Source organism: Odocoileus virginianus, chromosome 2 (genome assembly GCF_023699985.2).
Source record: "Odocoileus virginianus isolate 20LAN1187 ecotype Illinois chromosome 2, Ovbor_1.2, whole genome shotgun sequence".
Classification (NCBI taxonomy): Eukaryota; Metazoa; Chordata; class Mammalia; order Artiodactyla; family Cervidae; genus Odocoileus; species Odocoileus virginianus.
Genome location: NC_069675.1, coordinates 96,630,209 through 96,658,157, shown reverse-complemented (window position 1 = coordinate 96,658,157; position 27,949 = coordinate 96,630,209). Strand labels below are relative to the sequence as shown.

The 27,949-nt window shown below is 54.0% G+C and overlaps 1 protein-coding gene across 2 annotated transcripts; it reads right to left on the bottom strand.

Moving 5' to 3' along the window:
- Positions 1-4,152: 4,152 nt before the first annotated feature.
- On the bottom strand, positions 4,153-27,949 carry PLPP7 (phospholipid phosphatase 7 (inactive)). 2 transcript variants are annotated; one of them, XM_020875583.2, is made up of 3 exons: positions 26,934-27,949; positions 13,761-14,121; positions 4,153-5,215 (listed from the first exon to the last, which is right to left on the bottom strand). In XM_020875583.2, coding segments are annotated over exons 1-3 (813 nt in total). In that variant the 5' UTR covers positions 27,385-27,949; the 3' UTR covers positions 4,153-5,214. The 2 variants fall into 2 exon arrangements, with proteins under 2 accessions (XP_020731242.1, XP_020731241.1); XM_020875582.2 differs by lacking the exon at positions 4,153-5,215 and having other exon boundaries at positions 12,823-14,121.

Here is a 27,949-nt window from a genome sequence, read left to right as displayed (position 1 = left end):
TCCCTCCCACCTCCCACCCCATGGGGAGGCTTTCTGTTTGCTCCCAGCAGCCAGCATGTGGCAAGTGAGGAGAGTGGGGCTTTCAGCCAGAAACTGGCGGTCCCTCTGGGCAGGGTCTCAAAGCACCGTCATCCTCACACACCTGTCTGTGCACCCCCTTAGGGATGAGAGAATTGAGGCTCAAATCACAGGTGATGGAGGGTCTCAACTCTCAGGGCAGCGAGGTGGAGCCTGCAGGGGGCCAAGTATGCCGCTGGTACCCGAGGCAGGGCTGCAAACCGCTGTGGGTCACATGCACGCACACACATGGATTCAGCACCGACTACCTGGCAGGTGTATGCCTGCCTCTCCAAGTGGACAAGCACCATCCCAGTCCCCAGCACTCTTGGATCGAGAGGTCTTTGTGATTCCCATTGTGTGGATGAAGAGACTGAGGCTTAGGGTCTGCCCTGGGGGTCCATTGGTTAAGACTCTGCACTTCCAACGGATGGGGCATGGGTTCCATCCCTGTCAGGGAATTAAGTTCTCATAAGCTGAGGCAAAAAAGAAAGAAAGAAAGAAAGAAAGAAAGAAAGAAATTGAAGCTTAGATGGATGAGGTCGCTAGCTCAGGGTCACCCAGCTCTGAGTGGAGGAGCCAGGGTTGGGTCCCAGTCTCTCTGCCTTCCTCGTGCGAGCTCTCCACGGCCACAGTCCCATGCCTTCAAATGCCCTCAGTTACCACCTTGTCTACAAAGCACTTTCATGCTCCAGCAGTCTCAGCCCAACCGTGGCCAAGAAAATATGCAGAAAAAAGTCTGCACTGGGCACTGTCAAAGTCAGCGCCAACGACCCAGCGCTCTGATCCCAGGTTGCGCTTTGCACAAACCACAGCGAGCCTGCACCCAAAGGTGAGGCAGGCTGGGCCGCGGCACCGTGGCCCCCGGAGGGTCTGGCGGCAAGGCAGGTGGGGGAGAGCTTTCAAAGGATGGCGTGAGAACTCTGAAAGTAAAGGAGGCTGGCCGGTCCGTGGGTAGGGGGGTCAAGTAGCCCATGGCAAGTGGCCAACCCTCCAGGGCATCACGGCAGAGTCACCAACAGCGAGAAGCCTGGGATGCCGCAGAGGGCAGCGGTTCCAGCAGCACGTGAACAGGCTCACATTTCAGAGCTTGGGGGCCTCCGCTTTTGAAGGATGACTCTGGGAGCTCCAAAGGATGAGCCTGCTCTGTAGCAACTGGCCCTGGGTGGAGAATATTCTTGGAAGCATTGCAGGTCTCATAAAACAGAGAGTTCCAAGGACTGCCTCCACATCCCCCAACAAGAGACACACAAGTGAGTGCTTGGTCTTAACCACTGGACCTCTAGGTAAGTCCAGGATCTGAATATGATTAATAACTATGTCAATACATTTGAAAACTTAGATGAAATGGTCCAAAACTTGGAAAAAATATAACCTACCAAGATGGGATCAGGAAGTAGAACACTTGAAGGTAACTACGTTTAAAATAATTTTGTTTATTTTTGTCCATGCTGGGTCTTCACTGTTGCCCAGGCTTTTCTCTCGTAGTTCAAGGGTTTCTCCCTGCAGTGGCTTTTTTTGTTTTGGAGCAGCGGCCCTAGAGCACGCGAGCTTAGTATCTGGGCCGCACGGGCTTAGTGGTTCTGCAGCAAGTGGGATCCTCCCTGACCAGGGATCGAATCTGTGCAGGAATCTCCTGCACTGCCAGGCAGATTCTTTACCACCGAGCCCCGCGGGAAGCCCCAAATATGACTATGAAAAGGAATTAAATATTCTTTTAAGTATTAAGGAGTAAAAGAGAGAGACAGAACACCAGAAGCTGATGATCTGTAGGTGAGTTCTATTGAACATCTAAGGAACAGATCCTTCTAATATCACACCAAGTTTCCCAGGAAATAAATGAGGGTGGTTCACTCCACCAGGCTGATATAATCTGGATCATGAAACCAGACAAGAACAGTACAAGAAAGAAAAATTAGGGGCACATGTCACTCAAAAATATAAGGGTAAAGTACTAAATCTCTAGGTAGGTCCACATTGCTGCAAAAGGCATTATGTCATTCTTTTTGATGGCTGAGCAATATTCTATTGCATATATGTTCCTCATCTTCTGTATCCATTCCTCTGTCGATGGACATCTAGGTCTTTTTCTGTGTCTTGGCTGTTCTGCTGAAATGAACATTGTCGTACTCTGAAGTAAGTCAGAGAAGCAGACACATCATATGACATCCTTGTACACGGCATCTAAAAAGGTATGGTTCAAATGAACTTCTTTACAAAATAGAAACACACTCATAGACCTAGAGAGTGAACTTATGGCTGCTGGGGGCAGGACGGGTTGAAAGGATAGTTAGGGAGTTTGGGATAGACATGTACACATGGCTGTATTTGAAATGGATAACCACCTAGGACCTACTGTATGGCACAGGGAACTCTGATCAATGTTATGTGCCAGCCTGTACGGGCGGGGCGTTAGGGGGAATGGATACATGCATATGCATGGGTGAGTCCCTCACTGTTCACCTGGAACTATCACAGCATTGTTAATTGGCTATCAGTTCAGTTCAGTTCAGTCGTTCAGTTGTGTCCAACTCTGCGACCCCATGGACTGCAGCACGCCAGGCCTCCCTGTCCATCACCAACTCCTGGAGCTTACTCAAACTCATGTCCATTGAGTTGGTGATGCCCTCTAACCATCTCATCCTCTGTCGTCCCCTTCTCCTCCTGCCCTCAGTCTTTCCCAGCTTCAGGGTTTTTCCAAATGAATCAGCTCTTTGTATCAGGTGGCCAAAGTATTGGAGTTTCAGCTTCAGCATCAGTCCGTCCAATGAATATTCAGGACTGATTTCCTTTAGGGTGGACTGGTTGGCTCTCCTTGCTGTCGGTTATACTCCAATACAAAATAAAATGTTAAAAAACAATATTACCTAAAACATTAGTAGGTTGAATACAATAGTGTATAAAAAAGTGTGATACACATGATGGAATGAGCTCTATGCCAAGATTGCAAGGGATGGTTTAATACTACAGAAATCAGTGACATTTATCACATTAACTGATTAAAGGAGGAAACAACTATGGGATCATTTTAATAGATGCTTAAGAAGTATTTTCAGAAGTTCGGCATAAATTCGTGGTAGGAAACTTCTCAATAAATCAGAAATAGAAGGGAATTTCCTTGGTTGATAAATGGGTAAACATTAGCAACATTCCCTCTGAGATTAGACATAAGAAACATTATGTTTCAGACTTCCTTGGCAATCCAGTAATTAGGACTCTGTGTTTCCACTGCAGGAGGCATGGATTCCATTTCAGGTCGGGGAAATAAGATCCCACATGCTGCATGGTGTGGCCAAAGACAGAAAAGAAATGTTATGCTTCCCATTATTGCTCTTCTTTGACAATGAGCATTGGAAATCCTCCCTTAACAATAAGACTGTAAAAAGTTAATTAAAAAACACAGAGGTTAGGAAAGAGAAAACAAAACACATTATCTTCAGGTATGCTCATAGGAAACCAAAAAGAAGAGTTTAGCAAGACACCTAGATACAAGAATAGCACACAAAATATAACTGCATTTCTAGACACTAAGACTCTGAAAAATGTACTTTAAAAAAGGGGGTGGGGCCAGTCCCAAGAGTGCAAAAATTTTAAGTACCTAAGAATAAGTCTATGGGCTTCCCAGATGCCTCAGTGGTAGAGCCCACCTGCCAATGCAGGAGACGAAAGTTCAATCCCTGGGTCGGGAAGATCCCCCGGAGGAAGAAATGGCAGCTGTCTCCAGAATTCTTGCCTGAAAAATCCATGGACAGAGGAGCCTGGTGGGGTTTAGTCCCTGTGATCACAGAGTTGGACACAACTGACCGATTGAGCACTCAGACACAAGAATACGTCTAATGAAATAAAGGTAAGCATTAGGCAGAAAATTATACTAGTCCATGAAAACAAGTTAAGGCTTAAAAGGACAAATAACTCATGCTTAAGGACAGGAGGGCCAGTTAGCATAAAAATGACAGTTCTCCACAGATTGATCTGTGGACTCAATGCAATTCCAGTTAAAGTCTTAATGGGGGCTTGTGTAGAATTTGAGTCTTCCCTGGCGGCTCAGTCGGTAAAGAGTTGGCTTGCAATGTGGGAGACCCAGGTTCAATCTGACCAGTGATTCTTTTTTTTTTTTTGACCAGTGATTTTTTTTTTTTGACCAGTGATTCTAAAGTTTAATATGAGTGAGCAAAGGATTGTGCTACCCCAGGAGAGGAGGAATACAGACAGGAATGTATCCCATCTGATATCAGGACTTATAAAGCTATGACACTTGGGCAGCAATAAATAACATAGTCAACAGCCAAACGATGCAAACAACACAGATGTCCATCAAGGGAGGAGTGGACAGCCGAACTGTGGTCCATCCACACGATGGAGTAATGTTGTTTAGTCGCTCAGTCATGTTTGACTCTTCTGTGACCCCATGGACTGTAGCCTGCCAGGCTCCTTCGTCCATGAGTGTTTCCAGACAAGAATATTGGAATGGGTTGCCGTTTCCTCCTCCAGGGAACCTCCTCCACCCAGGGATGGAACCCGAGTCTCCTGTATTGCACGGAGCCACCAGGGAAGCCTCATTAGAATATTATTCGGTCGTAAAAAGTAATGAAGTACTGATATCTGCCACAGCGTGAGTGAACCTTGAAGACATTATGCTAACTGAAAGAAGCCAGACACGAGAAGTTGCATAGTCTGTGGTTCCATTCATGTGAAATGTCCAGAACAGGCAAATCCATAGAGACAGAGAACAGACTGTGTCTTCCAGGGGCTGGGGGGAGGGAGGGCAAGGACGAACGGCCCTCCTGGCTTTCCTTTCGGGTGATGAAAATATTTTGGAACTAGGTGGTGGTTGCACAACCGGATGAATGTGCTAAACGCCACCAAATTGTACCCTTTAAACTGGGTAATCTTATATTATATGAATTTCACTGCAATTAAAAACAAACAAACTGGTAGCCATCTAAATATCAAAGAAAAAAAAAAGAGAGAGACAGTCTCTTCCATACAAGGAATCACTGGAGGCTGCTCTCAGTCAAGATGGAGATGTTGAATTATTGATGCAGAAAGGTGGTTCACAATAAGTTATACAGGATAAAAGCAGGTCACAAAGCTATGGTGTGTAACGACGTTTGGGTCAAAATAACGTCTCTGTTTTTAGGAAGGTGGAGAACAATGTCTGCAAAGAAAAAGCAAAAAAAAAATTTTTACTTTTGGTTTTCCATGAAATAATGAAAATGGCTTCTTATGTAACCAAAAAAACAAGATAACCAGATACTTCCTTAGAAAAATTCATCCTGTTCTTTGTGAGGCTCTCAGGAGACTCATCACACATCTGCTGGCCCTGGGCTCAGGACTAGAATTCCTCTCTTGTCTGGGAGGGGGCGGGGAGGCCAGCCAGGTCACGCGGGGAGGGGCAGGTCTGGGTCTTCCCCCTGGGACCCCCTCTCCCGGAGCTAAGCCCGTCTTAGGACCTTGCCCGACCCTGTCCCTCTGCAGACCTTTCTGGCTGAGGGACTTAAGTGGAGGAAACAGGATTTCAAGACCCCCTTGCCCTGTCTCATTTCCCAGCAGCAGAAGCAGCCCCGGAATGGAGTTGTGGCCAAGCCAGCCTCAGGGCCTCACGTTGCATCTCTGACCCTGGCTGGACATCCCTCCTCGAGGCCCGGCCCCACGATAACCCTGCTCGGGTGGGGTTCCCAGGGCTTGGCCGCTGCTGCCAGATCTTACAGCTGGGCTGTTGGTGAGAGGAGCTTTCCCAGGGTCCTAGCAAGCCGCCCCTGCTCCTGCTGGAAGCCCTGCCTCTTCCCACTAGCAAGCCGGGTCCTGGGCTAGGTTGTTGAAAGCCGTAACTGGGGGCCTGGAGCTCTGCTGAGGCCAGAGCTGGGCTCTAATGACCAGATTCAGAGAAGGTCTATAGAAGGTCTCCCAGGGAAACAGCATGTCCTGGGCTGGGCCTCATGACGACCTCATGAATTCGTGTGTATGTGTGTGTGTGTGTGAGAATGTATATTACATATTAGGGTTGGGTTGCCAGATAAAATAGACACCTTGGTTAGATATGTCAGGTAAATGCACAGTTTTTGAGTATCACTATATCCCAAAGATTGAATCCTCTATTTAAAAAAACATTTTTTTAAGATTTAATAGAATTTATTCAAATGTTTAATGTGTTTGACTGCATTGGGTCCTAGTTGCGGCACATGGCAATCTTTGTCGGCACATACAGGATCCTTTATTGTGGTGTGTGGGCTTAGTTGCCCCGCGGCATTATGGATCTTAGTTCCTCAACCAGAGATGGAAGCTGTGTCCCCTGCATTGGATGGCAGATTCTTAACCGCTGGACCACTGGGGAGGTCCCTGATCCTTTATTTTTATTTGCTTAATCTGGTGAGCCTGATACCTGTCAGCAATGGGCATGCAGAGAAATTGCATGTGGTTAAATTAAGTGTGTACACTTCCTGCCAGAGCACACACGTGTGTGTATAAACATATGCAAGGCCAGGTGTGTACATCGTCACCAAGGTGCGTGCACACCAGAAGGCAGGTGTAGAGAGATTCCACCGTGTGTTTGAGCTGGTACATGGCTATGAAACGTTTGGGATATGGAAGTGAATGTATAAATGTATCTGTGTGCAAAGATGATCATGCGTGTGTTTTCCTGTTTTGCATGCACGTGTGTGATACCCAAGCACATGAAGTGTCCGATGTTGGAGTGTCCACGGACGTGCACGTTACAGAACATTAGAACTGAAAGGAGGCTTGGAGATCTCCCGCATGTAATTGTACATGTGAGAACGTGGAGGCCAGCCTGCATGTGTGTGCACACATGCGTGTGTGTCTGAGCTGGGGCTGGGATGCGTGGGGAGGGCTCTCTGGCTGTCAGCCCGTGCCAGCCTGGTGTCGTGGCAGTCTCACGACAGCCCTCTCTCCCTACAAGGCCCATTTCCCGAAGGGAAGGTCAGATGGAGTGGGGCCAGGGCCCAGCCTCGCCCGCCTGCCTGGCGGGCCACGTGTGTCTGCACGCGGGTTACGTAAATGCCGGGCCCAGAGCTGTGGCCAGATGTTCTGTCTCTTCCTGGAGCCAGATGGTGGCTGATCCCGGAGTTCGTACGCTTTTTGAGCTCCTGTCGTCCTCTTCTCCTGCCCCTTCTGGAGCTTTCCCCAGGCAGGGCAGGGGCTGGGACCCGGGGACTTTGAACTGGACCAGTTGCCTCGGCCGGGAAGTAGCCTCCCCCGGGCAAGGGCTCAGGACACGGTGACAGTGGGAGATGCCAGTGCCCCCGGGGCAGCTCCTAGTTCAGTGGTCTCCCCACGCCGCCCAGAAGCGGCCGGTCACAGCCTGTCCCCACCTCTCCTGGCCTGTGTCCCACCCTCGCTCTTCCTGTGGTGACAGGTGATGGCCAGCTGACCTGATAAACCAGGGCTGCCACCATAAGGGACCGCAGACCGGGTGGCTGTAACAACAGAAATGCTCTCCCTCAGTTTCCTGGGGGCTGGAAGTCCGTGATGGAGGCCTCTCCCAAGTGGCTCAGATGATAAAGGGTCCGCTTGCAATGCAGGAGACCAGGGTTCGATCCCTGGGTCAGGAAGATCCCCTGGAGTAAGGAAATGGCAACCCACTCCAATATTCTGGCCTGAGAAATCCCACGGACAGAGGAGCCTGGTGGGCTACAGTCCACAGGTCGCAAAGAGTCGGACACGACTGAGCGACTGACAGTCTTGATTTCTCCTTGGCTCGTGGAGGGCTGTCCTCTGCCTGTGTCTTCACATGTTGTCCTTCTGCGTGTCTGTGTCCAACTGTCCTTCTTATGAGGACACCTGTGCTATTGGACGAGGGCCCATCCTAATGACCTCATTTTAACTTAATTTCTCCTTTAAAGGTCCTGTCTTCAAATAGAATCACATTCTGAGGTCCTGGGAGTTAAGCTTTCGATGTATGAATTGCAGGGAGGGGGCACAGTTCAGCCTGTTAACACCCACGATAACATGTTCTTGGCAGTGGGTTTTTCCCAGGCCAGGCCCGCCATCGCCAGGCCATAGCTGCCAGGGGTCTTCAGAACCCCAACTTACTGTTCTTTATTTTGACAACTAGGAATCCAGTAGAGACTCCACAAAGATGCAGAGTCAGGTCAGGGGTGACCTCCTAGGCCCTAAATCCCAGCTCTGTTGAAAGGAGGGTTTGGGCAGCCTGGAGGAGAAACGAGACAGGCTCGGGGTGGGAGGGGTCAGTTCACACACCCTTCGCCCACCCACAGCCTGAAGCCGGGGAACGTGGGGTGGGTGGTGGGGTTCAGGGCAGGCTGCATAGTGCCTGCATACTTGGCGTGGGCTGGACACTCCTCTTGGGCCTCAGCGCCCCCATCTGTGAAGAGAAGCCACTGGGCCTGCCGGGACATGGGTAGGTGCCCATCTGTCGGCTCCAGTCCATCCGATCCCCAGAGGTAGCCCTGTGCCTGAGTGCCCAGCAGGGACCCATGGTTCTTGAGGGGCGTGTCTTCCTTTCTCAACCCTTCCGTGTGCCAGCCTGGACCACAGAGCTCTGGATGCTCCAGCATTATCCCCATTTTAGAGAGGGGGAAGCTGAGGCTCAGAAGGGCTCAGTGACTTAGGGCCCTTAGGTCTGACTCCCAGGCGTGCACTCCTTCCTCAAGATCACCCTGCCCAGACCACCCCCAGCCTGTCCCCAAGCCCCGCTTGGCTCACCATCCCAGTGACCTTGACGAAAAAACTCGGGTGAACTTCTGTGTTCTGGGAAGTGATCACATTGTCCATGACAGCTGGGGTGATGCCGGGAGGCAGGAGGGCATCGGGCAAGTTCAGGACCAACTCCAGGCTCCGGGAGGGGCAGGTGGGGGCCCGCAGGCCTGGGGGTGGGCGTGGGTGGGAGTGGGGAAGCAGGGAGGACACACCACACTGAGGCTGAGCTTTGCGGCCACACAGGGCCCAGTGGACTGTGCTCCCGTCTTATCCAACATCCGGTCTAGACGGGACCCACAGAATCTGGCCAAGGGTGAGCCAAGACAATACAGGAGGCCGTCTGGCACAGTGGGACTGGATTCTCTGTTACAAAAAGGAAAAAGCAGGGGACTTCCCTAGTGGTCTAGTGGCTGAGGCTCTGAGTTCCCCATGCAGGGGGCCCAGGTTCAATCCCCGGTCAGGGAACTAGATCCTGCGTGCTGCAGCTGAGACCTGGTGCAGCCAAATAAATAAAAATAAATATATTTTTTAAAAAAGAACGATAAAAGCCATCCCACCCCTGTGCCTGACACTTCACCAGTCCAGCCTCACTCCAAGGTTGGTGGGGTGCTCTGGGTTTCGGTTTTCCTGAGGGTTCTCTGTTCCAAGGCCACTGGGGCAACTGGGGTTCTGATCCTGACTGCCAAATCCTAGCTGAGTGATCTTGGAAAAATGACTTTCCCTCTCTGAGCCTCAGTCTCCTCACTTGTGAAGTAGGGACAAGGTCATGACGAGGAATCAGCGCGATGAGGCAGGTGAAGGACTTAGGAAGCCATAAACCCCCTCCTCGCCTCACCCCAAGTCATGAGCTCGAATAGCAGTTCCACGGACAGGCTGATCTCTGAGAGCTTAGGAATGAGGGACAGAGGCGGAGGAGTGAAAAAAGAGATAATACCGGCTCTATACAGACTTCACCCTGTTAACCGAAGTGGACACAAACAAATCAAGGAAACAACATGAACATCCCCTGTGGATAGAGATTCTCAACAAATTCTTTTTTTTTTTTTTAAGCCACGTGGGATCTTAGCTCTCTCCCTCCCCCCACGAGAAATTGAACCTGTGAACCCTACACTGGGAGTATGGAGCCTTAACCACTGAACCACCAGGGACGTCCCAACAGAATCTTTGTCTAACCCCATGTGGTGATATTTATTTTTTTAAGATGTTTTTTGATGTGGACCATTTTAAGAGTCTTTACTGAATTTGCTACAACACTGTTTCTGCTTTATGTTTTGGTTTCTTTAGCCCCAAGGTATGTGGCATCTTAGCTCCTCCACCAAGGATCAAAACGGCAGCCCCTGGATTGGAAGGTGAAGTCTTAAGCCCTGGATCACCAGGGAAGTCCCAACGTGGTGATATTTAGAAAGGGCTAGGGTAACGCCACGTAGGGTTTATCCCAGGTATGCAGAATGGGCTTACCATTAAGAATCAAATATTATAATTCACCAGAAGAAAGTGAGAGCGGCTGTTGGTTTCGATCACTGAAGTGCGTTAACCACAGGTGAGCGGCACACGCGCTCTGCGTCTCTCCAGGAACGGGGTGTCCCTGAAGGAGTCACAGGCCCCTCCCTGCCCCCATCCCTGGCTCTGCGCCTGCGGGCTCCCCCAGGCCGGCGGGATCCTTCCGGGATGGCAGGGTGGACCCTGCACCAGGCACCCCCTCGTGGGGAGCACCCCTGAGTCACACACGACCCCACAGGGGCCCCCGTCAGCCCCGTGTGGTAGCTCAGGACACCAGGCTCAGAGAGGTGACCGTTGTGTCAGCGCTGGCCCTGGCCCGAGCCCCAGCGCTGCTAACACTTCTCAGGACAGGATGTTTCTCCCGGGCAAGCTGCCCACTGCCTCTCCAGGGAGATTGTCCTCCTAACTGTCTGTTAGGCATTTGGATTCTAATACCCACCCTGAGCTTAGGGGGTCTTCTGAGAGCCCTCCATTCTTCAGAAAACCCCTCCTCATCCTAAAGACTCTAAAGGCCGCCGTGCACCCCTGCAGAGGCAGAGGCCTTGGGGCCCATTGGAGGCGTGGGCCTTGCACGGCTGGAGTGTGTCCCCTATTCAAAGCTGAAGCCAGATTCGCCCCAATGACAGGCTCCCAGGTTCCTGAGGGTGGGGGCAAGGGGCAAAGGAAGCCACCCTCACTCCTTCTGCTCAGCATCGCATGGACGCGCCACCCAGGAGCGACTGTGGAAGCAGGCAGAATGTATTTTGAAGACCCCGGATCAGCCAGCATTCAAGATTGGAAGTTGAGGGTCTTCATCATAGTAGTCATGTATGGATGTGAGAGTTGGACCATAAAGAAGGCTGAGCTCTGAAGAATGATGCTTTTGAACTGCAGTGTTAGAGAAGACTCTTGAGAGTCACACCAGGCAATCTTAAAGGAAATCAACCCTGAATATTCACTGGAAGGACTGATGCTGAAGCTGAAGCTCCAATACTTGGCCACCTGATATGAAGAGTCGACTCATTGGAAAAGACCCTGATGCTGGAAAAGATTGAAGGCAGGAGGAGAAGGGGACATCACAGAATGAGATAGTTGGATAGCATCCCTGACTCAGGGAACATGAGTTTGAGCAAATTCTGGGAGATAGTGAAGGATAGGGGAGGCTAGTATGCTGCAGTCCATGGGATCACGGAGGGCCGGACGCCACTGAGCTACTTACTGAACAGCAACAGCGACATCATGGTGGCCGGCTGAGTCTGGCCTCCCTGAGCTCCTCTAGGGCGAAGACTAGGTGCAGAACTCCTGCAGCCCCAGCAGGTCTGGATGAAAAGAAGGCTCCAGAGAGAAGCCTTGGGAGGGTGAGCAGGGGCAGCTTGGGGCCTGCCTGCAGGGGACTGGCCCTGGGGGACCGAGACCCCTGAGGGTGTGGGATCTGCCGCTGGAGAAGAAGGTATTCAGGCCGGAGGGCTGGGCCTGGCAGAGGGGGTGCTGCTCTGGGCCCTTCAGCAGCAGCAGCTGGTCCCTTAGACTGGCTTGGGCCACATCTCTGTCCTCTCCCAGCGGGGTGGCGGGGAGAGGTTGTCTCTCCCCCAGAGGATCCTGCCTCTCATGGTTCAATCGTGTCTCCCTGAGATAGTGCAATTCTGACTCCCAGCACCTATGGACGTGACTATGTCTGGACGTGACCACGTCTTCGCAGACGTGATTAAGATGTAAGTTAGGACGAGGCCATTCTGAGTGGGGCGGGCCCTAGTCCAATAGAAAGAGAAGACGGACAACAGATGAGGGCAGAACGCCCCGAAATGACAGGCACAGGATGGAGTGATGTAGCCACCACCAGAAACCAGAAGAGGTGAAAGTGAAGGGTCAGTGGGTCAGTCGTGTCTGACTCTTTGCCACCCCACGGACTGTAGCCCGCCAGGCTTCTCCATCCATGGACTTTTCCAGGCAGGAATACTGGAGTGGGTGGCCATTCCTTTCTCCAGGGGATCTTCCCCGGCCAGGGATTGAACCCCGGTCTCTTGCATCGCAGGCAGATTCTTTACAATCTGAACCACCAGGGAAGAGGCGGGCAAGGATTCTGCCCGGAGTCAGAGGCAGCGTGGCCCTCGACGCCTTGAGTCCGGACTCCTCGCCTTCGGAACTGAGAGACAGCATGCTACGGCGGTTTTCAGCCGCCCGCCCGTGGCTCCTCCTCACCAGCAGCCAGGACAGGAACCCAGGGTCATCGGCACTGATGTCTACCTCCTCCTGCCTCCCCTGTCCTGGTACCGACCACGTCCTTGGGGGCAGGGCCCTGGCCAGAGGTGGGTGAGGGAGTCTTGGTCCCCAGGGGAGATCTCCATTGGCACCATGGTGGGGGCTTCCCAAACTGATCAGAACCAGACCCCGGGGCAGAGTGGCCAGTGCAGGGCCTGGGGATGGAGGGAGCCCTAGCAGAGACCTCAGGGAGAAGGGCAACCCGGCCCTAGGAGTCCACTGCTCCCTGCCCACCTGACCCTGTGGCCTGACTGGGGGTAAAGGAATCGGCTCCTACCCCCAAGTTAACAGGGACTCTCCCACCTGGAAACTTGCATCAGAGAAGGAAAAACACCCACACAGGCGAGATGTCTGCATGTCATCTGTATTGTCACGTGAATTGCACATCCGGCACGGCTGGCCTGGACATGACCTATTAGGTCACACAGAGTCCGGCCCCTGGGGGCCAAAGCAGCACCACCGCCCAAGGCCTTCCACGGGCAGAGGCCCAGACCCCTGGTCTCCTCGGGCTCTGGGGCCTGGCACTGGGAGAAGCCAGCTCACGCCTCGGGCCCTTCTGCTCCTGGGCAGCATCTCCCCAGACGCCCCTGGAGCAACAGAGTTCCTTGGAGGGTTCCTAGCTGTTCCATGAAAAAAGGGTTCTGTGGTCAAATAAGTTTAGGAAACATGGATCAAACAAGGTTTGACAAGAAGCTTTTCTGCAGGACTTGTCAGAGCCTTTATGACAGTCCCGGCCCCCGTGGACATCCAGTGTGTATGCAGCATTTCCCAAATTTGTTTGACCACAAGACCGTTTTTCTTCCCAAGGCGTCTTGCAGGCTGGTGTCCAGTGGGGCACCCTTCAGAAAGCGCTGCCCTAAGTAAGCTGTTGGTGACCGTTAATGGCAATGTCACCTGTGTTGGGCGGTGACTGTGGGTATTTCATTGGGCGTCGTGCTGTGGTGAGGTGGGCACAGCCAGGAACTCAACAGTCGTGGTGATGAAAGGACAAGACGAGACTTGGCCCCCCTCGTGGTTCTGGCCTGGTACCCTCCAGAGCAGAAGCCCAGCAGGGCTGTCCCCAAGGCTGGGCCCCAGCCCATCTACAGAGGGACTCAGAGTCTCATTAAGGTGGCAGGGGGCGCCCCGCACGGTGGGAGGGATGGGACGATCACTGGCAGGCCCACTGGACATCACCAGCCTCCAACCAAGATGGGGGTGAGGGGATGAGCTGGGGCAGCCCGGTTCCCCCCTCCCCTGCCAGCCACGTGTCCTCCGACGGGCCACCCCGCAGACGGGCAGCTCACCAGGCAGAGATGAGCATCTGGCAGGTGTTGGAGGACATCCACACCAGCTCGACCAGGCGAAACTGGAAGTAGCCGATGGCGAAGCCGGAGAGGACGTCGGTGATGTGGTGGCGGCCGATCATGACCCGCGACAGCCCCACGCACAGGGCCCAGAGCACCAGCAGGACGCGCAGCGGCACCGCCAGCACCAGGTGGCTCAGGAAGAACTTGGACACCATGGCCGCGCGGCTGGCGTGCCCGGCGGGGAAGGCGTACACGTCCATGGTGAGGTAGTCCAGGAGGCTGGGGCTTGACTCGAACGGGCCACGCCGCTTGATGAGCTTCTGCACGCCGGCCACCGTCATGATGTCCAGGAGAAGGGCTGCGGGCGGGAGAGAGGGGGCCCCCAGGTTGTCAGCACCACACTTTCCCTCCCTCCTCACTGGGGCCACTCAGACCTCCCAGCAAGGTTCCCGCCTCGGGGCCTTCGCCTGTGGCTGTTCCCTCTCCCTGAAACACTTCCCTGGGATGTGGCGGTGGTGGTTTCGTCCCTAAGTCATGTCTGACACGAGCCACCCCATGGGCTGTAGTCTGCCAGGCTCCTCTGTCCACCAGATTCTCCAGGCAAGCATACCGGGGTGGGTGCCATGCCCTCCTCCAGGGGATCTTCCCGACCCAAGGATCAAACCCGCGTCTCCTGCATTGGCAGGTGGGCTCTTTCCCACTGAGCCACTAGCGAAGCCCTCCCTGGGATGTTCGGACAGGTAAAGGTGCTGAATGAGAGAGTGGTGAGCAGGGGTCTCGTGGGCCACTGTGGGCACCTTGGGGAATCTCATCCTGACCAAAGGGGCCCTGGGCTGCCGGTTTTTCCCAAAGAACTTCACTGACGTCCCCTCCAGTCCCAAGAGCAGGGTGTCACCATACCCATCTTTTCTAAGTCGAAGTGAGATTCATGTGTACAATTGCTTCCCTGGTGGCTTGGACTTTAAAGAATCCCCTTACATTGCAGGAGACCTGGGTTCAATTCCTGGGTTGGGAAGATCCCCTGGAGGAGGAAATGACAACCCACTCCAGTATTCTTGCCTGGAGAATCCCACAGACAGAAGAGCCTGGTAGGCTATGGCAAAGAGCTGGACACAACTGAGCAACTAACACTAACTATTAATACAACTAACCATTTTTAAGGGTACAGTTCAGCAGCGTGTAGTGGGTTCACAATGTTGGGCAAACACCACCTCTATGGAGTTCCAAAACGTTTTCATCACCCAAAAGGAAACCCAGTCCCCATTGAGCCATCGGTCCCCATGCTCCCTCCCCCAGCCTCTGGCAACCCCTGATTTGCCTTCTGCTCTGTGGATTCACCTGTTCCCTACATTTCATACAAATGGAATTGTACATGTGCGACATTTTGGGTCTGGCTTCTTTCTCGTACCGTAATGTTTTTGAGGCCCATCCATGTTGCAGCAGGCATCAGAACTTCTACTCCTTTTTTATGACTGCCTATTAGTCCATTCTCTGGACCCGCCATAATTTTTTTAATCTATTCATCTGTTGGTGGCAACTGGGTGGTCTGCCCCTTTTGGCTGTGGTGAGTAATGTGGCTATGAACATTCGTGGACGAGGATTGGTTGAGAACCTGTTTGCAGTTCTTTGGGGGCACATTCCTATGGGTGGAATTGCTCCATCATGCAGTGAAATGAAAGTTGCTCCGTCGTGTCTGACTCTTTACGATCCCATGGACTATACAGTCCTTGGAATTCTCCAGGCCAGAATACTGGAGTGGGTAGCCTTTCCCTTCCCCAGGGGATCTTCCCAACCCGGGGATCGAACCCAGGTCTCCCGCACTGCAGGGGGATTCTTTACCAGCTGAGCCATCAGGGAAGCCGGCCAATCATGCAGGAACGATGTGTAACTTTCCAAGAAGCCACCAAACTGTTTGCCACGGCAGCGGAGCCCTGTTGCCCCCACGTTACAGGGACAAGACGGAGCCCTACTCTGCTCCGCTTTCGGTCTGGATGTCCCCTTTCCCCTCCCGCTGACTTCCTCTCCATCATCCTCAGGCCTCACTGCGCTGGGTAAACAGCTCCGCACGAGCTCTCATTCCCTCCCTCGTATCATCCCTTCTTGAAGGCGGGGCCGAGGCGTGTCTGTTTTGTTCACTGGCTTCTGCCCAGCATCAGACACAGAAGGGCAGGTCTCCACATGTTAGCTGAGTCCTGGCCTGGGGCAGAGGGGTGGGCTCTCCATTTGGGGAGCCTTGGGGGAGACATGAATCTGTCCATTCGGCCCCCACCAGCACCCCGCTGTGTGGCTTTGGAGAGGGTGCTCTGCTTCTCTGGGCCCTTAGCCGAAGGCCCCAAGCTAAGGCCCTGGTTTCACCCAGGCAGCCAAGGTGGGGGCTCACAAGTGTCCCAGAGACCCGGGTTTGAGTTCCAACCTTGAAGCCTGCTGTGACCTTGGGCAAGTCACTTAACTTCTCTCACCTCTAAGACAAGATCACAACTACCTGGCCTCCAGAGGAGGTGTGGCGCGGTGCCTGCAGGGTGACTGACTGTCCTGGGTGTGCTTGGGACAGAAGGGTTTGGGGGACATAAGAGGTTCAGGGCTCAAACAGGGATGTCCCACCGGACCAGACAAGGTGGTCCCCGCCAGTGTCTGGAACACAGGGAGGGCCAGAGAAGGGTGGAAGATTAGTATCAAATGACAGATCAGGGCAGCCTGGCACTGGCGGCTTTCCTGGAAAATTTACAGGAGATACTGAAAGTGTTGCCCTGCAATTGTTCTTGTTCAGAAACGGGAAAAAAAAATATTTGGGAAAAAAATGACACAGTTGATGTTCACTGCATAAAACTTACAAAATAGGAGAGAAAATAAATTTTAAATCGCCTGTGATTCTGCCACCCAGAGGTAGCCACCGTCCCGGAACCTTCTCTCCACCTACAGAGCATTGATTTAATGAAAGCTGTAACGTGCTCCACACATACAGTTCTGTAGCCTGCTTTTGAAACTGGCCCAGCTGCAGCGTCTGGGGTGCCCCGGGGTGTTTATCTGGCAGTCCCTGGGCTGGACTAACATTGTGTTCCCTGGGCAGAGCAGGACTCCTTTTTTCCTGCACTCTGTAGGGTTGCTGCTTGCAGTCTGGGCTCTTGGTTGGGGATTTGAGCCCTGGCCTCCCCGGGGTCTGCCCCTATCCTTAGCCACAGGGCCAGCTGATGTCTGCCCATCCTGGACCACCCAGGGAGGGGGCAGAAGCATGAAGTGGTGGATGCAGAGGCTGCCGGTCCATGGTGGGGGGAGGAGCCTGATGGAGGGAGCCCACCTTGTTGCATGCCCCGCCCCCTCCACACCGTGTTCCCATGGCAACTTGTTCCCAGGCGCTCAGACCTTCCAGCATGCAGGCTGCTAACCCAGGTCGAGGCTGGCAGCACCTGGAGTCCACGGGATATGGGGGCCACAGTCCCAGGAGGACATAGGGGACCAAAAGAGCAGGTGGAAGTTGGAGGAAGGTGGTGGCATCTGACCCCTGGGGACCCTGAGCCCAATGGAGCAGCGGAGGGAGGGGGCCAGGCTGAGAGGAGGCAGCCAGTCCTCTCCAGCCCAAAGGCCGCTCCCCTACCTCATGGCAGGCTGTCTCCACCTGCGGAGGAGGCAGTTCACAGGAAAGGGGTTAAACTTGCAGGTTTCAGAATCACAGGTGGGGTTCCAGTCCCAGCTCCTCGGCTCATCAAGTGCCTTCACCTGTTGGAGCCTCAGTCTGCCCACCTGTAACAAGGGTTCTCGCAGGATGAGATGAGCTCCTAGTGCCTGCGAAGTACTTAAAAACAGCATGGTATATGCTGGTCTAGGGCACGGCTGCTCTTGCTACTCCAAAGCTCCAGCCTGGCCTGAGCCAGCCTTTCAGACCCTGGAGGCTGGGCGGTATTGAGCAGGTGCACCAGCAAAAGGGCTTCCTCCTCTGAGGTCCCATCAGCGTCAAAATGATCTGGCCCAGGTTCCGAGACCCTCAGCACCTGAAGGAAGGTCATAGCACCCTGGGCTGGTGGCTTGGGGGTGGGACTGATGTGGACCAGGATGGGGCCCCTAGACAGAACCAGACACTGGCCACTAGGAAGACGTGGGGGGTGTGAGGGCGTGTGTTAGTCGCTCAGTCGTGTCCGACTCTTTGTGAGCCCATGGACTGTAGTCTGCCAGGCTCTTCTGTCCATGGAATTCTCCAGGCAAGAATACTGGAGTGGTCTGCCATTCCCTTCTCCAGGGGATCTTCCCAACCCAAAGACTGAACCCAGGTCTCCCACATAGCAGGCAGATTCTTTATAGTCTGAGCCATGTGGGCTGTCTAATTAGTGACCAAGTTTCTCAGCTGAAAACCAGGGCTCAGCAAGTTGGCAAATTCTCGCTGGCATATATCTGCTTCCCCAGATGACTGTGAACTTCAGCAGAGGTGCCCAGAGGAAGCCTCTGGGTTCCAGGAGGAGGGGCAGGGTGCAGCATCTGCTCCTCCCCGGGCTGCCTGCGACCGGGGAGCTGGGCACAGGGTTTCAGTCTGATGTGGAGGCTGGAGGCCGGGTGGGCTTCTGCCTCGCCGCCTGCTGCCCCCAGGCCAGGTGTCCCAGCTCTCCTCGAGGACTGTCGAGACTGATGGGCCAGGAATTGAGCTAGACCCACACCTTTCAAACTTTTTTTTTAGCAGCAAAACATTTTTTCCCAATGTAAGACAAAGCTATGATTTTTCCAGTAGGCATCTATCAGTGGGATGTGAGAGCTGAACCATAAAGAAGGCTGAGCACCAAAAAATGGATGTTTTAGAACTGTGGTGTTGAGGGACTCTGAAGAGTCCCTTGGACTGCAAGATCAAACCAGTCAACCCAAAGGAAGTCAACCCTGGATATTCACTGGGAGGACTGATGCTGAAGCTGAAGCTCCAATACTTTGGCCACCTGAGGCGAAGAGCCAACTCATTGGAAAAGACTCTGATGCTGGGAAAGATTGAGGGCAGGAGGAGAAGGGGACGACAGAGGATGAGAGGGTTTAGATGGCATCACCAACTCAATGGACGTGAGTTTGAGCAAACTCTGGGAGATGGTGCGGGACAGGGAAGCCTGGCGTGCTGCAGTCCAGGGTCGCAAAGAGTCTGACATGCCTGAGTGACTGGACAATATGTATCCACAGAGACTCAGGATATGAAGGGATGAGAGAAGTAGCCCCATGGCTGTCACTGGGGCTACTGGAAATGGGGGACCCTCCCCTGGCCCCCGAGAGGCTTCTGAGGCTGGCTGTGTGCCATGATTTGAAAACCCCACATCTGGGCCTTTGGAAATCTGCTATTTTCGGCTGCCTCTGTCCCTTGAGGCCACAATGAAGTGAAAACTGCCCCTCCGCCCTGGGCCTTCGGGGTCCTTCATTCATTCTCTTGACCTGCAGGTCTTGGGTCCCACTGCTTCCTGAGTATGTGAGGCAAGGGCCAGGCCTGGGGCTGGTGAAGCAGGCTGGCAGGGTGCCAGATGACGGGGCGGGGGCAGTAAGTTAGACAGGGGGCCTCTTTACAGGTGTGGTGAGCCTGAGGTCTCTCCCCTTACTATTGCTGCTGCCGCGCTTTGAGGGTTGGGTGTGGGGAGGCTGTGGGGGACGGCTCCCCGGCAGAGCCGATGGCCCTGGGGCCTCCCCGCAACTCCTCCCACTGCCCCCCCAGGCTGCTTGCCCCTCCCCCAGCACCATGGCCAGCCCGCTTGTGGCTGTGATTCTAACATGTCAGCACATACCCTGGCGCCCAGAAATAGAAGCAAATGGCTCCGTCACTCAAGGCTCCGTGAATTCCGCTCACACGGCTGGTTGAGGTCCCTGACCTATATTTCTTTCTGGACCGAGAGGGAGGCAGGGCTCCCCGCCCCGTGGGGACAGGTCCACTTGGCAGCAAGTTCAGGGGCCAGAACCACAGCGCTGTGTGACCCGGGCTGGTGGCCTAACCTCCCTGGGCCTCCGCTCACCGCCATCGAGTAGGGCAGAGGCTGGGCCCCTGGGCTTCAGGATCAGAGGCGGGCCTCAAGGTCGGCTGCTTGTGAATTTCATGACCTTGGCACAGCCATCCCTCTGAGCTTCCTCCCTTCGTTGATAGAACAGGGGGTCATTCCAGAAGCTACTCTGAGGGTTGCCTGGTCTGCAGGGAGGGCTGGGCCCCACCAACAATCTGCACGGCCTGCCCCTCTCACCAGGCAGGTGGCTCAGATGCCCTAAATGACCTCGCAGGAAGCACAACTATTACCTGCTATGCGGGTGCCTCAGAGGTGACAAGAACCTGCCTTGGCTCCCACTTTCTCTCCCACTCTGGTGGGGGTGGGGGCTACTGGGGTGGTCCCTCCTGGCCCCTCGAGCATGGCTGCTCCCACTGAGATGCCCACCATGGGACCAGTTCAGCAGCAGGGCAGGGCAGGCAGGGGTGGGGAAGGGGCAGCTGTGGACCCCCACAAGGAGCAAAAGACAGTGCTGACATGTCTTACTGCCTGGGGCTGGGAGGAGGGGTACCCACTCTTCTGGCCTCTGATCCCCCATTCCATTCCCTCTAGGAACCAGGGAAACAGCCCAGTTAGGGCTCTGGGGTGGTGTAAATCAGTCTAAACTTTCTGAAGGGCTTTGGATTCAGACTCAGAAGTCCCTATGGCAGAACTCCCTTGACTCAGCCCTTCCATGGGTAGGACTGTCTCCCTGGGAAATAGTTAGGGGTGTGCCCCACGATTCACAGTCAAGGATGTCCACTGCAGCATCCTTCATGATGCTGAAAACCCCGCACCAACCCGATGCCCTTGAGTCGGAGACAGATGGGCCAGACTGCGGCCAAGTCTAGACGACAGAGCGCTCTGGGGCCACTGCGAATGATAAAGCAGATGTGTATTTATAGCCACGGATGGACAGCTCTGGGGTTTAAGTGGAAAAGGCCAATGACCACACCGGATTTACAGTAGGATAATGCTGTTTTTGTAAAATTAAGATGTAAATGTGTCTATACACGGTGAAAAAAGTCTAGAAGGCACCACACTAAATGTTAACTGTGCTTTTCAGTGGGTGGAAGGATGAGGCTCATTTTTGTTGTCTCTCTGTAATTCTGCATTAACATTTTTTTTTTTCTGATCATGAAGGGGCGTGACTTGTGCACGTTTTAAAAAAGTTATTTTTACAAAAGGACAAATACTGCATGATTCCATTTTCATGGGGTCCTTAGGATGGGCAGATTCATAGAGAAGGTAGATCAGAGGGTGCTAGGGGGCTGGGGAGTTAGTGCTTAATGGGTGCAGCGTTTCAGCTGCATTAGGAGATAGGTGGTGGGCATGATTGTAAACTTAATGCCATTGAACTGGACACTTAAAATGGTTAATAAGGCAAATTTTATGTCATGTGTATTTTAGTTATTTTAAAACCCAGTGCACTGTTCTAGAAGAACACAGCTCTGAGGAGGTGGGCAGTGAGCAGAGAGGTTGATGGAAGGGAAACCCTGAGAGGAGGCAGAAACACTCCAGGCATTTGGCACTGGGACCTCTGCTCCGTTAGTGTGAGCGGTATGTGTGTGTGTGTGCGTGTGTACACATGGCATCTCTCCTGACCACGGCGGCCCTGCCTTCAGCCAGACACCCTGCCCCAGCCCTCGGTGCCTAGGGTTGGGGGGCTGACATGAGTGTCCCGGTCTGTCCCTAAATCCCCCTGGCCGGCATGACTCTAAGCGAGTTCTAAAACTTTGCAGGTTTCCATAATTCTCACCTGAAGAACCCAGATATTAAAGCGGCTTGATTCATCTCAGAAGACTGTCTGGGTGCAAGGAAAGCAAAATTATGGTATAGATAGAAGTCTAAAGGCACCAGGCTTGGCTGGAGCGGTGGGATAACATAGAAGAGGACCCCCCCAGTGGCTCCCCTCCCTACAAGGGGCCCCTGACCCTGTCTGGAGGTGGCCAGAGGCCAACTGGAGGGACCTTTTCACAGAGCCGCGCTGAGATGATGAGATGTGAAGCTGCAGGAAGGGTGGAGAATTTTCTCTCTCTGCGGAACTGAGCTGGCGTCTCTAGACGGAGTGCTCCCGACAGTGAGGGTTTGGGATCAGTCTAAATATCCATCAACTAGGGACCGGCTATGCAAGCCTCGTGGAGGGCTTGTCACCTAAGCTGTCCCCCAGAGCAGGGGCTGGGGGCCGGGGGTTGGGGAGCTGACAGAACAGATTATTTGGGGGATGGGTGAGCAGGGACTGCGTGGGGGGAAGGGATGCTGTGAGATGCTTGTGGGGAGTTGGCCGGGGAGTGATGCTAGGCTGAGGGAGTTGGTTCTGGTTTCTGAACCTCTCCTGCTTGATGTGAAGGGATTCAGGGGGGGCCCAGATGGGAGGTATGTGGCCCAGCAGGCCTGAGAGGGCCGTGAGAATGAGGCCAAGCTGGGGAAACACTGCAGGAGGTCATTTTAGAAGCAAAGAGAGACATCCAGAGGCCTATGACCTAAACCGTAGCAACGGTTATTCCTGGGGAAGGGGCTTAAGGGAAACACTCATTTTTTTTTAATTAAAATTATTTTTGGCCTCAAGGCATGCAGGATCTTGGTTCCATGACCAGGGATTGAACCTTCACCCCCTGCACTGGAAGCTTGGAGGTTTAACCACTGGACCAGCAAGGAATTCTTCCCTTGCTTTGTCATCTGTCCTGGTTTGAATTCTCCTTATCGTAAGGATATATAATGAAAAGCTGCTCAACGCCACTTATCACTAAGGAAGCACAAATCAAAACCACCATGAGACACCACTTTTCACACCCATTAAAATGGCTATTATTAAAAAAAAAAAATGTTGGCCAAGAACACTTGTGGAGAAATTGGAGCTTTTGTGCACAGGTGGCAGGAATGTAAAATGGTATTTCTGCTGTGGAAAACAGCCTGGGGGTTCCTCAAAAATTAAACCTAGTGTTACCATTTGTTCCAGCAATTCCATCCTGGGTGTACACCCAAAAGAAGTGAAAGCATGGACTTGCACAGATATTTGTACCCTCGTGTTCAGAGCAGCATTATTCATAGTAGCCAGAAGCTAGAAGCAATCCAAGGGTCCACTAACAGATGTTGGATAAACAACACGTGGTCCATCCACACCATGGAGTATCACTCAGCCTTAAAAAAGGAGATGCTGACACCTACTACAGTATGGATGCACCCTGAGGACAGGATATTAAGGGAAATAAGTCAGACACAAAAGACAGATGCTGTACGGTGCCACCGACACGAGGTCCCTAGATGAAGTAGATTCATAGAAACAGAAAGTGTGGATGCTGGGTGCTGTGGGCAGGGGCAGTGGGGAGTTAGTGTTTCATGGACATAGAGGTTCAGTCTGGGAAGATTGTCAAGTTCTGGAGATGACAGTGGTGGTTGCTCAACAATGTGAAAGTACTGAATGTTGTTTAGTCGCTAAGTCGTGTCTGACTCCTTCGTGACTCTGTGGACTGTAGCGCCGCTGGGCTCCTCTGTCCATGGGATTTCCCAGGCAAGAATACTGGAGTGGGTTGCCATCTCCTTCTGCCAGGGATCTTCCCAGCCCAGGGATGGAACCCACGTCCTCTGCATTGTCAGGGGGATTCTTTCACTGCTGAGCCGCCTGGGAAGCCTGTGCTGCACACTAGTGTTCACTTAAAGAATGGCTGGAATGGAAAGTTCTAGGTTATGTCTATTTTACCACAATAAAAAATGACATAGAAAAAAAGGAATACATTGTTTTCATAATTAGGGACATTTCAATAAGGATTATTTTATAGATCATGAAAATAAGACATGGAAACCAGTTCTTACTGAGGATGGGCCCAGGGGGAAACCAGGATGGGTCTGGTGAACGGGAGTGGCTCTGGTCCCCTATCACCTGCCCGCTTTGGGATCATCAAGCCAGGAGTTGCAGAGAGAGGACAAAGCGGGGAATCAGGTCACGTCACAGGGGCCTAGAGCTTGGAGGGGACCTGGATCGGCCCTGGACCTGGGACTTCTTTTGAAGATGGCAGTGGTGATGAGGGTGCTAATGCTCACTGCTGTCCACAAGCATTAACTGGTGTGGGTATGTGCCATGTGTAATTCTTCAGGGAAGTATCCCAGCAACCCATTAGACAGATGAGGAAAATGAGGCTCAGAGAGGCCAACTCACTTGCCCCAGTCCCCACAGCATGGCCGGGATGTTCCCACCCAGGTCTGGCCAACTCTGGAGCCAAGCCTGTGCCAGCTGCTGAGACCCCCTTCTGGCTTTGAGGCTTCCAGAGTCTGTGCAACACATCACAGCCCCCCACAAGGGAGGCAGATTTCAGGGAGCAGAAAGGAGGACTTCCTCCCAGCCCAGCTGGGACTCTTCTGGGTCCAATGACTGGAGCTCCATTTCCCAAGGCTCCTGAGCTTTCCCCTTTGGGGCTAAGGAGAGCCCAGGTCCCAACAGTACAATGGAGGCTCTGCCCTCAGGATTCTGCTGGATGCCTGGTGCTCAGAGTAGGCAGGCAGGACCGGGCTGGGCTCCTCATCCCTCTGGGCCCTGCAGTGTCCACGTCCACCTGCCACCCACTGTGCCTGCTCCTCTTGAATCCCCACCACAGCCCTGATGCCCCATGTACAGATGAAGAAACTGAGGCTCAGCGATGGGAACTGACTTGACCACAGTGAGTAAGGGTCAGAGTGAGGACCAGGACAAGTCCATTCCAACCTCAGAGCTCTAGGGTTGAAAGCCCCTGCCCCCATGCCCAGGGCCCCAAAGATTAAAGAATAGACCGATCTGTGCAGTTTGTGCCCCAAGGATGGTCTGTCATCCCTAGGCGGAAGGCAGTGTGGGCAGCCCCTTTTGGTGGGTCAGGTCAGAGCTGTGGGATCAACCCACCTTGGTTATTTGCTGCTTTCCTGGGCCCACATTCCCACCAAGAATGCAGGCCCACAGACCACGCCGCCTGCTCTGAGCAGTTTCTCTGGGCCAGGCTCTTTCTTCCTCCGTGGTCTTGGTACCTGGATACACCAGCAAAGGTGCTGGTAAAAGGGAGACCCCTCTGCAGGTATCTCCTCAATGTGGACTGGTCTGCTCGACTTGCAGACCAAAAGTGAGCAGGAAGGCGAGGGGTTTGCCTCCTAGAGGACTTGTCTTGGTTCCTGGGTCTACCACTTACAGATAAGTGGGGTTGGACAAACCCCTTGACTCCTCTGAGCCTCAGTTAACTTATCTGTGTAGTGGGTATATTGAAATTTACATTATACGATCATTAAAAAGATTTTAACATCATGACATACAAGACATTCATGGCATAGTACTTGGTACCTAAGTGAAGCTCACTAAATGATGTTTTTAAAAATTGAGAAACAACTGTCCTTCTTGTTCAAGAAGGGAGATTTATTGAATCCTGCTCTCCATCCTATGGAACAAACAACTTTGTGTCCACAGAATCTGGTTGCTGGTAAAAGCCAGAAGCCTTGTCCTGACCAGCCAGAGTTGTATCAGTTCCAGTCCTGGCTCCATCACTAACTAGCTGCATGGTTGAGGGCAAAGCGTCTCTGTGTGCCTCAGTTTCCCCTCTTTAAATGGGGAGCATAGCAGCTTCTCCCTGGGGGTTGTGGTGAGGATGACATGTGATGATGTGGTTTATGAAAAACCGGGCACATAGTAAGTGTTGAATAAATCACCAACACAGCTCACCACTTCCAATATCACACATGGACGGACCGTGCCGATAGGTCTAGGGAGCGGGGTTGAGAGAAAGGCTCAAGGACGGTTTCCCACACCCGTCCTTGGACACCAGGCAACCTGACTGCACCCCTCCTTCCCAGTTTTCTTGAGTCACTGCTCTGCCTGAGTCTTCAACGGGCACTAGATGACGAGACCACGGTTCTGCACTGCCCCCCAAAGCCCCCTGGCCTGGCACCTGGGCACGGTGCTCTGTCTCTCCATCCCCAGGGCTTTCTGGGTGCCTGGAAAGAGCACAGGCCTGGATGTCAGGCAGGGCTTGGTGCAAATCTCAAGTTCTGAAGTCTTGGCCAGGTTGCTTTATTTACAGGAGCTTCAGTTTCCTCATCTGTGAAGTGGGAACGGTAAGGGCAGCAGCCACGTTGTGACTGTTTATTTGGGAATAACAGCAAGTAACATGGATCATTTAGGAACAAGAACAAGAAAACACTGATGTGCCAGACTCAGCATCTCCTGCACGAACATCTGCTACTTCACCCTCCCCACATTCCACCAGCAGCACACCCCAGATGCTCTGAGACCCGAGCGGGAAGACTCACAGTTACTGTAACTTCTCCTGGATGGCAGTTCTCAGGGGTCCAACCCACACCGCTTCAGTACCAGGACCCCTTGTCAGTGTTGGCTTGGCCTGAGCCATGCCCCCCCGCCCCCCGACTTGTGTCCCAAATGGTGGCTGTGCTGAGAAGGGCCTGGAGGTCAACACGGCCCAGCTTGGAGGGTGGCGGCAGAGGGGCCCGAGTACCTGGGGGATCTGGAGGTGCCTGGAGGGTGGGCCAGACGGGGGCTGGGCATCTCCTCCTGGGTAGAGGGGAGGGCCTGCCTTCCACACGGGCCCACGTGGCACCTGGCACGGGCCAGTGCTCGACCGAAAGACGCTGGTGGCAAAGACTTTGCAAACAAACCAGAGCTCCCCAGGTCCTCTCGTCCAGCGACTCCCCGAGGGAAGGGGCAGGTAAGCACTCCAGGAGGTCCTGAGCGGGTGGGAACCCCAGACTGGATCCCGGGGGGCTTTCAGGTTCCCTGAGCCAAGCAGGGTGACGGGGGAGGGTGGGCAGCTCCCAACTGCTGCCTGCAAGCAGCCTAGGAACTCAAGGACCAGTCCAAGGGATGGGAGTGACAGGGTTAGACACCCCACTCCAGGGCACCCGCCAGACCCCCGGACACATCCCTCAAGGCCTCCAGCACCCCTTCCAAGTTGCTTCTGGGGCAGCAATGTGCTTTGCCCAGGGCAGGGCTCTTCCTCAGAAGTTCCTGCTGGGGCTCTGCATTCTCAAGGCCCCCACCTTGCAGTCTGGACATCCTCAGCTCCCTCTTTCCCCGAGCCGGAGGCTTGCCTGTTTCTGGGGCACCCTTCCTGCTAACCTCATTAGATTGTTCTTGTCGGTTTCTGAGGGGCCCCGCTGGCCTGGGCATGGGTGGGGTGGGTTCGGCTCCCTCCCCGAGGCCTGGCAGGGTGGGTGGTGGACGATGGGTGGGCGCACTCACCCAGAAGCAGGTTCATGAGCACCTCCTGGCCGGCCAGCGTGCTGCTCTTCACCAGGCAGAGGATGGTGCCCCCGATCCAGGGGACGCCGTGGCCCGTGATGCCAATGAGCTTGACCATGGAGCGGGCGCTGGCCCAGGATGCGGCCCGGCCGGCGCATACCCCCAGGCGCTTGGACATGCAGATGTCAATGGCCAGCAGGGAGTTGAAGGCGATGCCCTTGAAGGAGGGGTTCAGCTGCATGCAGTCCTCCTCCGGCAGCTGCTGGGACTGGCGCCGCTCGCGGGCCCCGTCCCCAGGGGCTGGGGGCTGGGGCGAGGGGCCCGAGGCCTTCCTGCCCGAGCTGCGGGGCTCCGGGGCCCCCTTGGGGGGCTGATTCAGGGACAGGAACTCAGCCCGGTTGAGGACGTTGCTGCGGTCCCGGGCCCGGGCCCGGCTCTGGGAGGCAGGCATGGTTGACGATCGCCCGGCGAGGGCCGCTACCAGCCTGGCTGCGAGGCCCTTCTCCCCCGATAACGGGAGCGCCCGGAACCGCCCCTGCTCTCTGCCTCCCTGCCCGCTCCTCGGCAGCTGTTAAATATAGAGAGCAGGCCTGCACATGGCTGTTTACCTCCGGCTGCCACCGGGCTCCTGGGGAATGTCAGTGCCAGCCGGGCAGCCAATCGAGCCCCCCAGTGCCGGCCAGCGCCAATGGAGCCACGGGGAGGCGTCCACAGCTGGGGCCTGGATGCCTTGGGCCTGGGCTATTTAAATCTCCCAATGGCTCGCTCTGGGGGGGACCTGGGGGACTCTGGGAAATGTAGTCCTCCTACAGGTCTGGCCTCGGCTGTGCCCCGAGCCAGAGGCCCAGAGGTGGGCCCCTGACTCACCCCTGCTTTGACCAGCTTCCCTCTGAGCAGCCCAGAGCCCGGGGAGCCAGGCCCACCTGCCCCACTGGCCTGGACGGCTTGGATCTGGTCCCATAGACCAGACAGCGGAGCTCAGACCAGAGGCTTCTTCGGGCACCTGATGGGGTGGA

What these genes read in the sequence shown, in the direction of transcription:
- PLPP7 (XM_020875582.2), bottom strand. Translation starts at nt 27,384, where the DNA reads ATGCCTGCCTCCCAGAGCCGGGCCCGGGCCCGGGACCGCAGCAACGTC. An exon ending in GCTCATGAACCTGCTTCTGG is followed by an intron (nt 14,122 to 26,933) that starts GTGAGTGCGCCC and finishes TCCCGCCCGCAG; the next exon opens with CCCTTCTCCTGGACATCATG.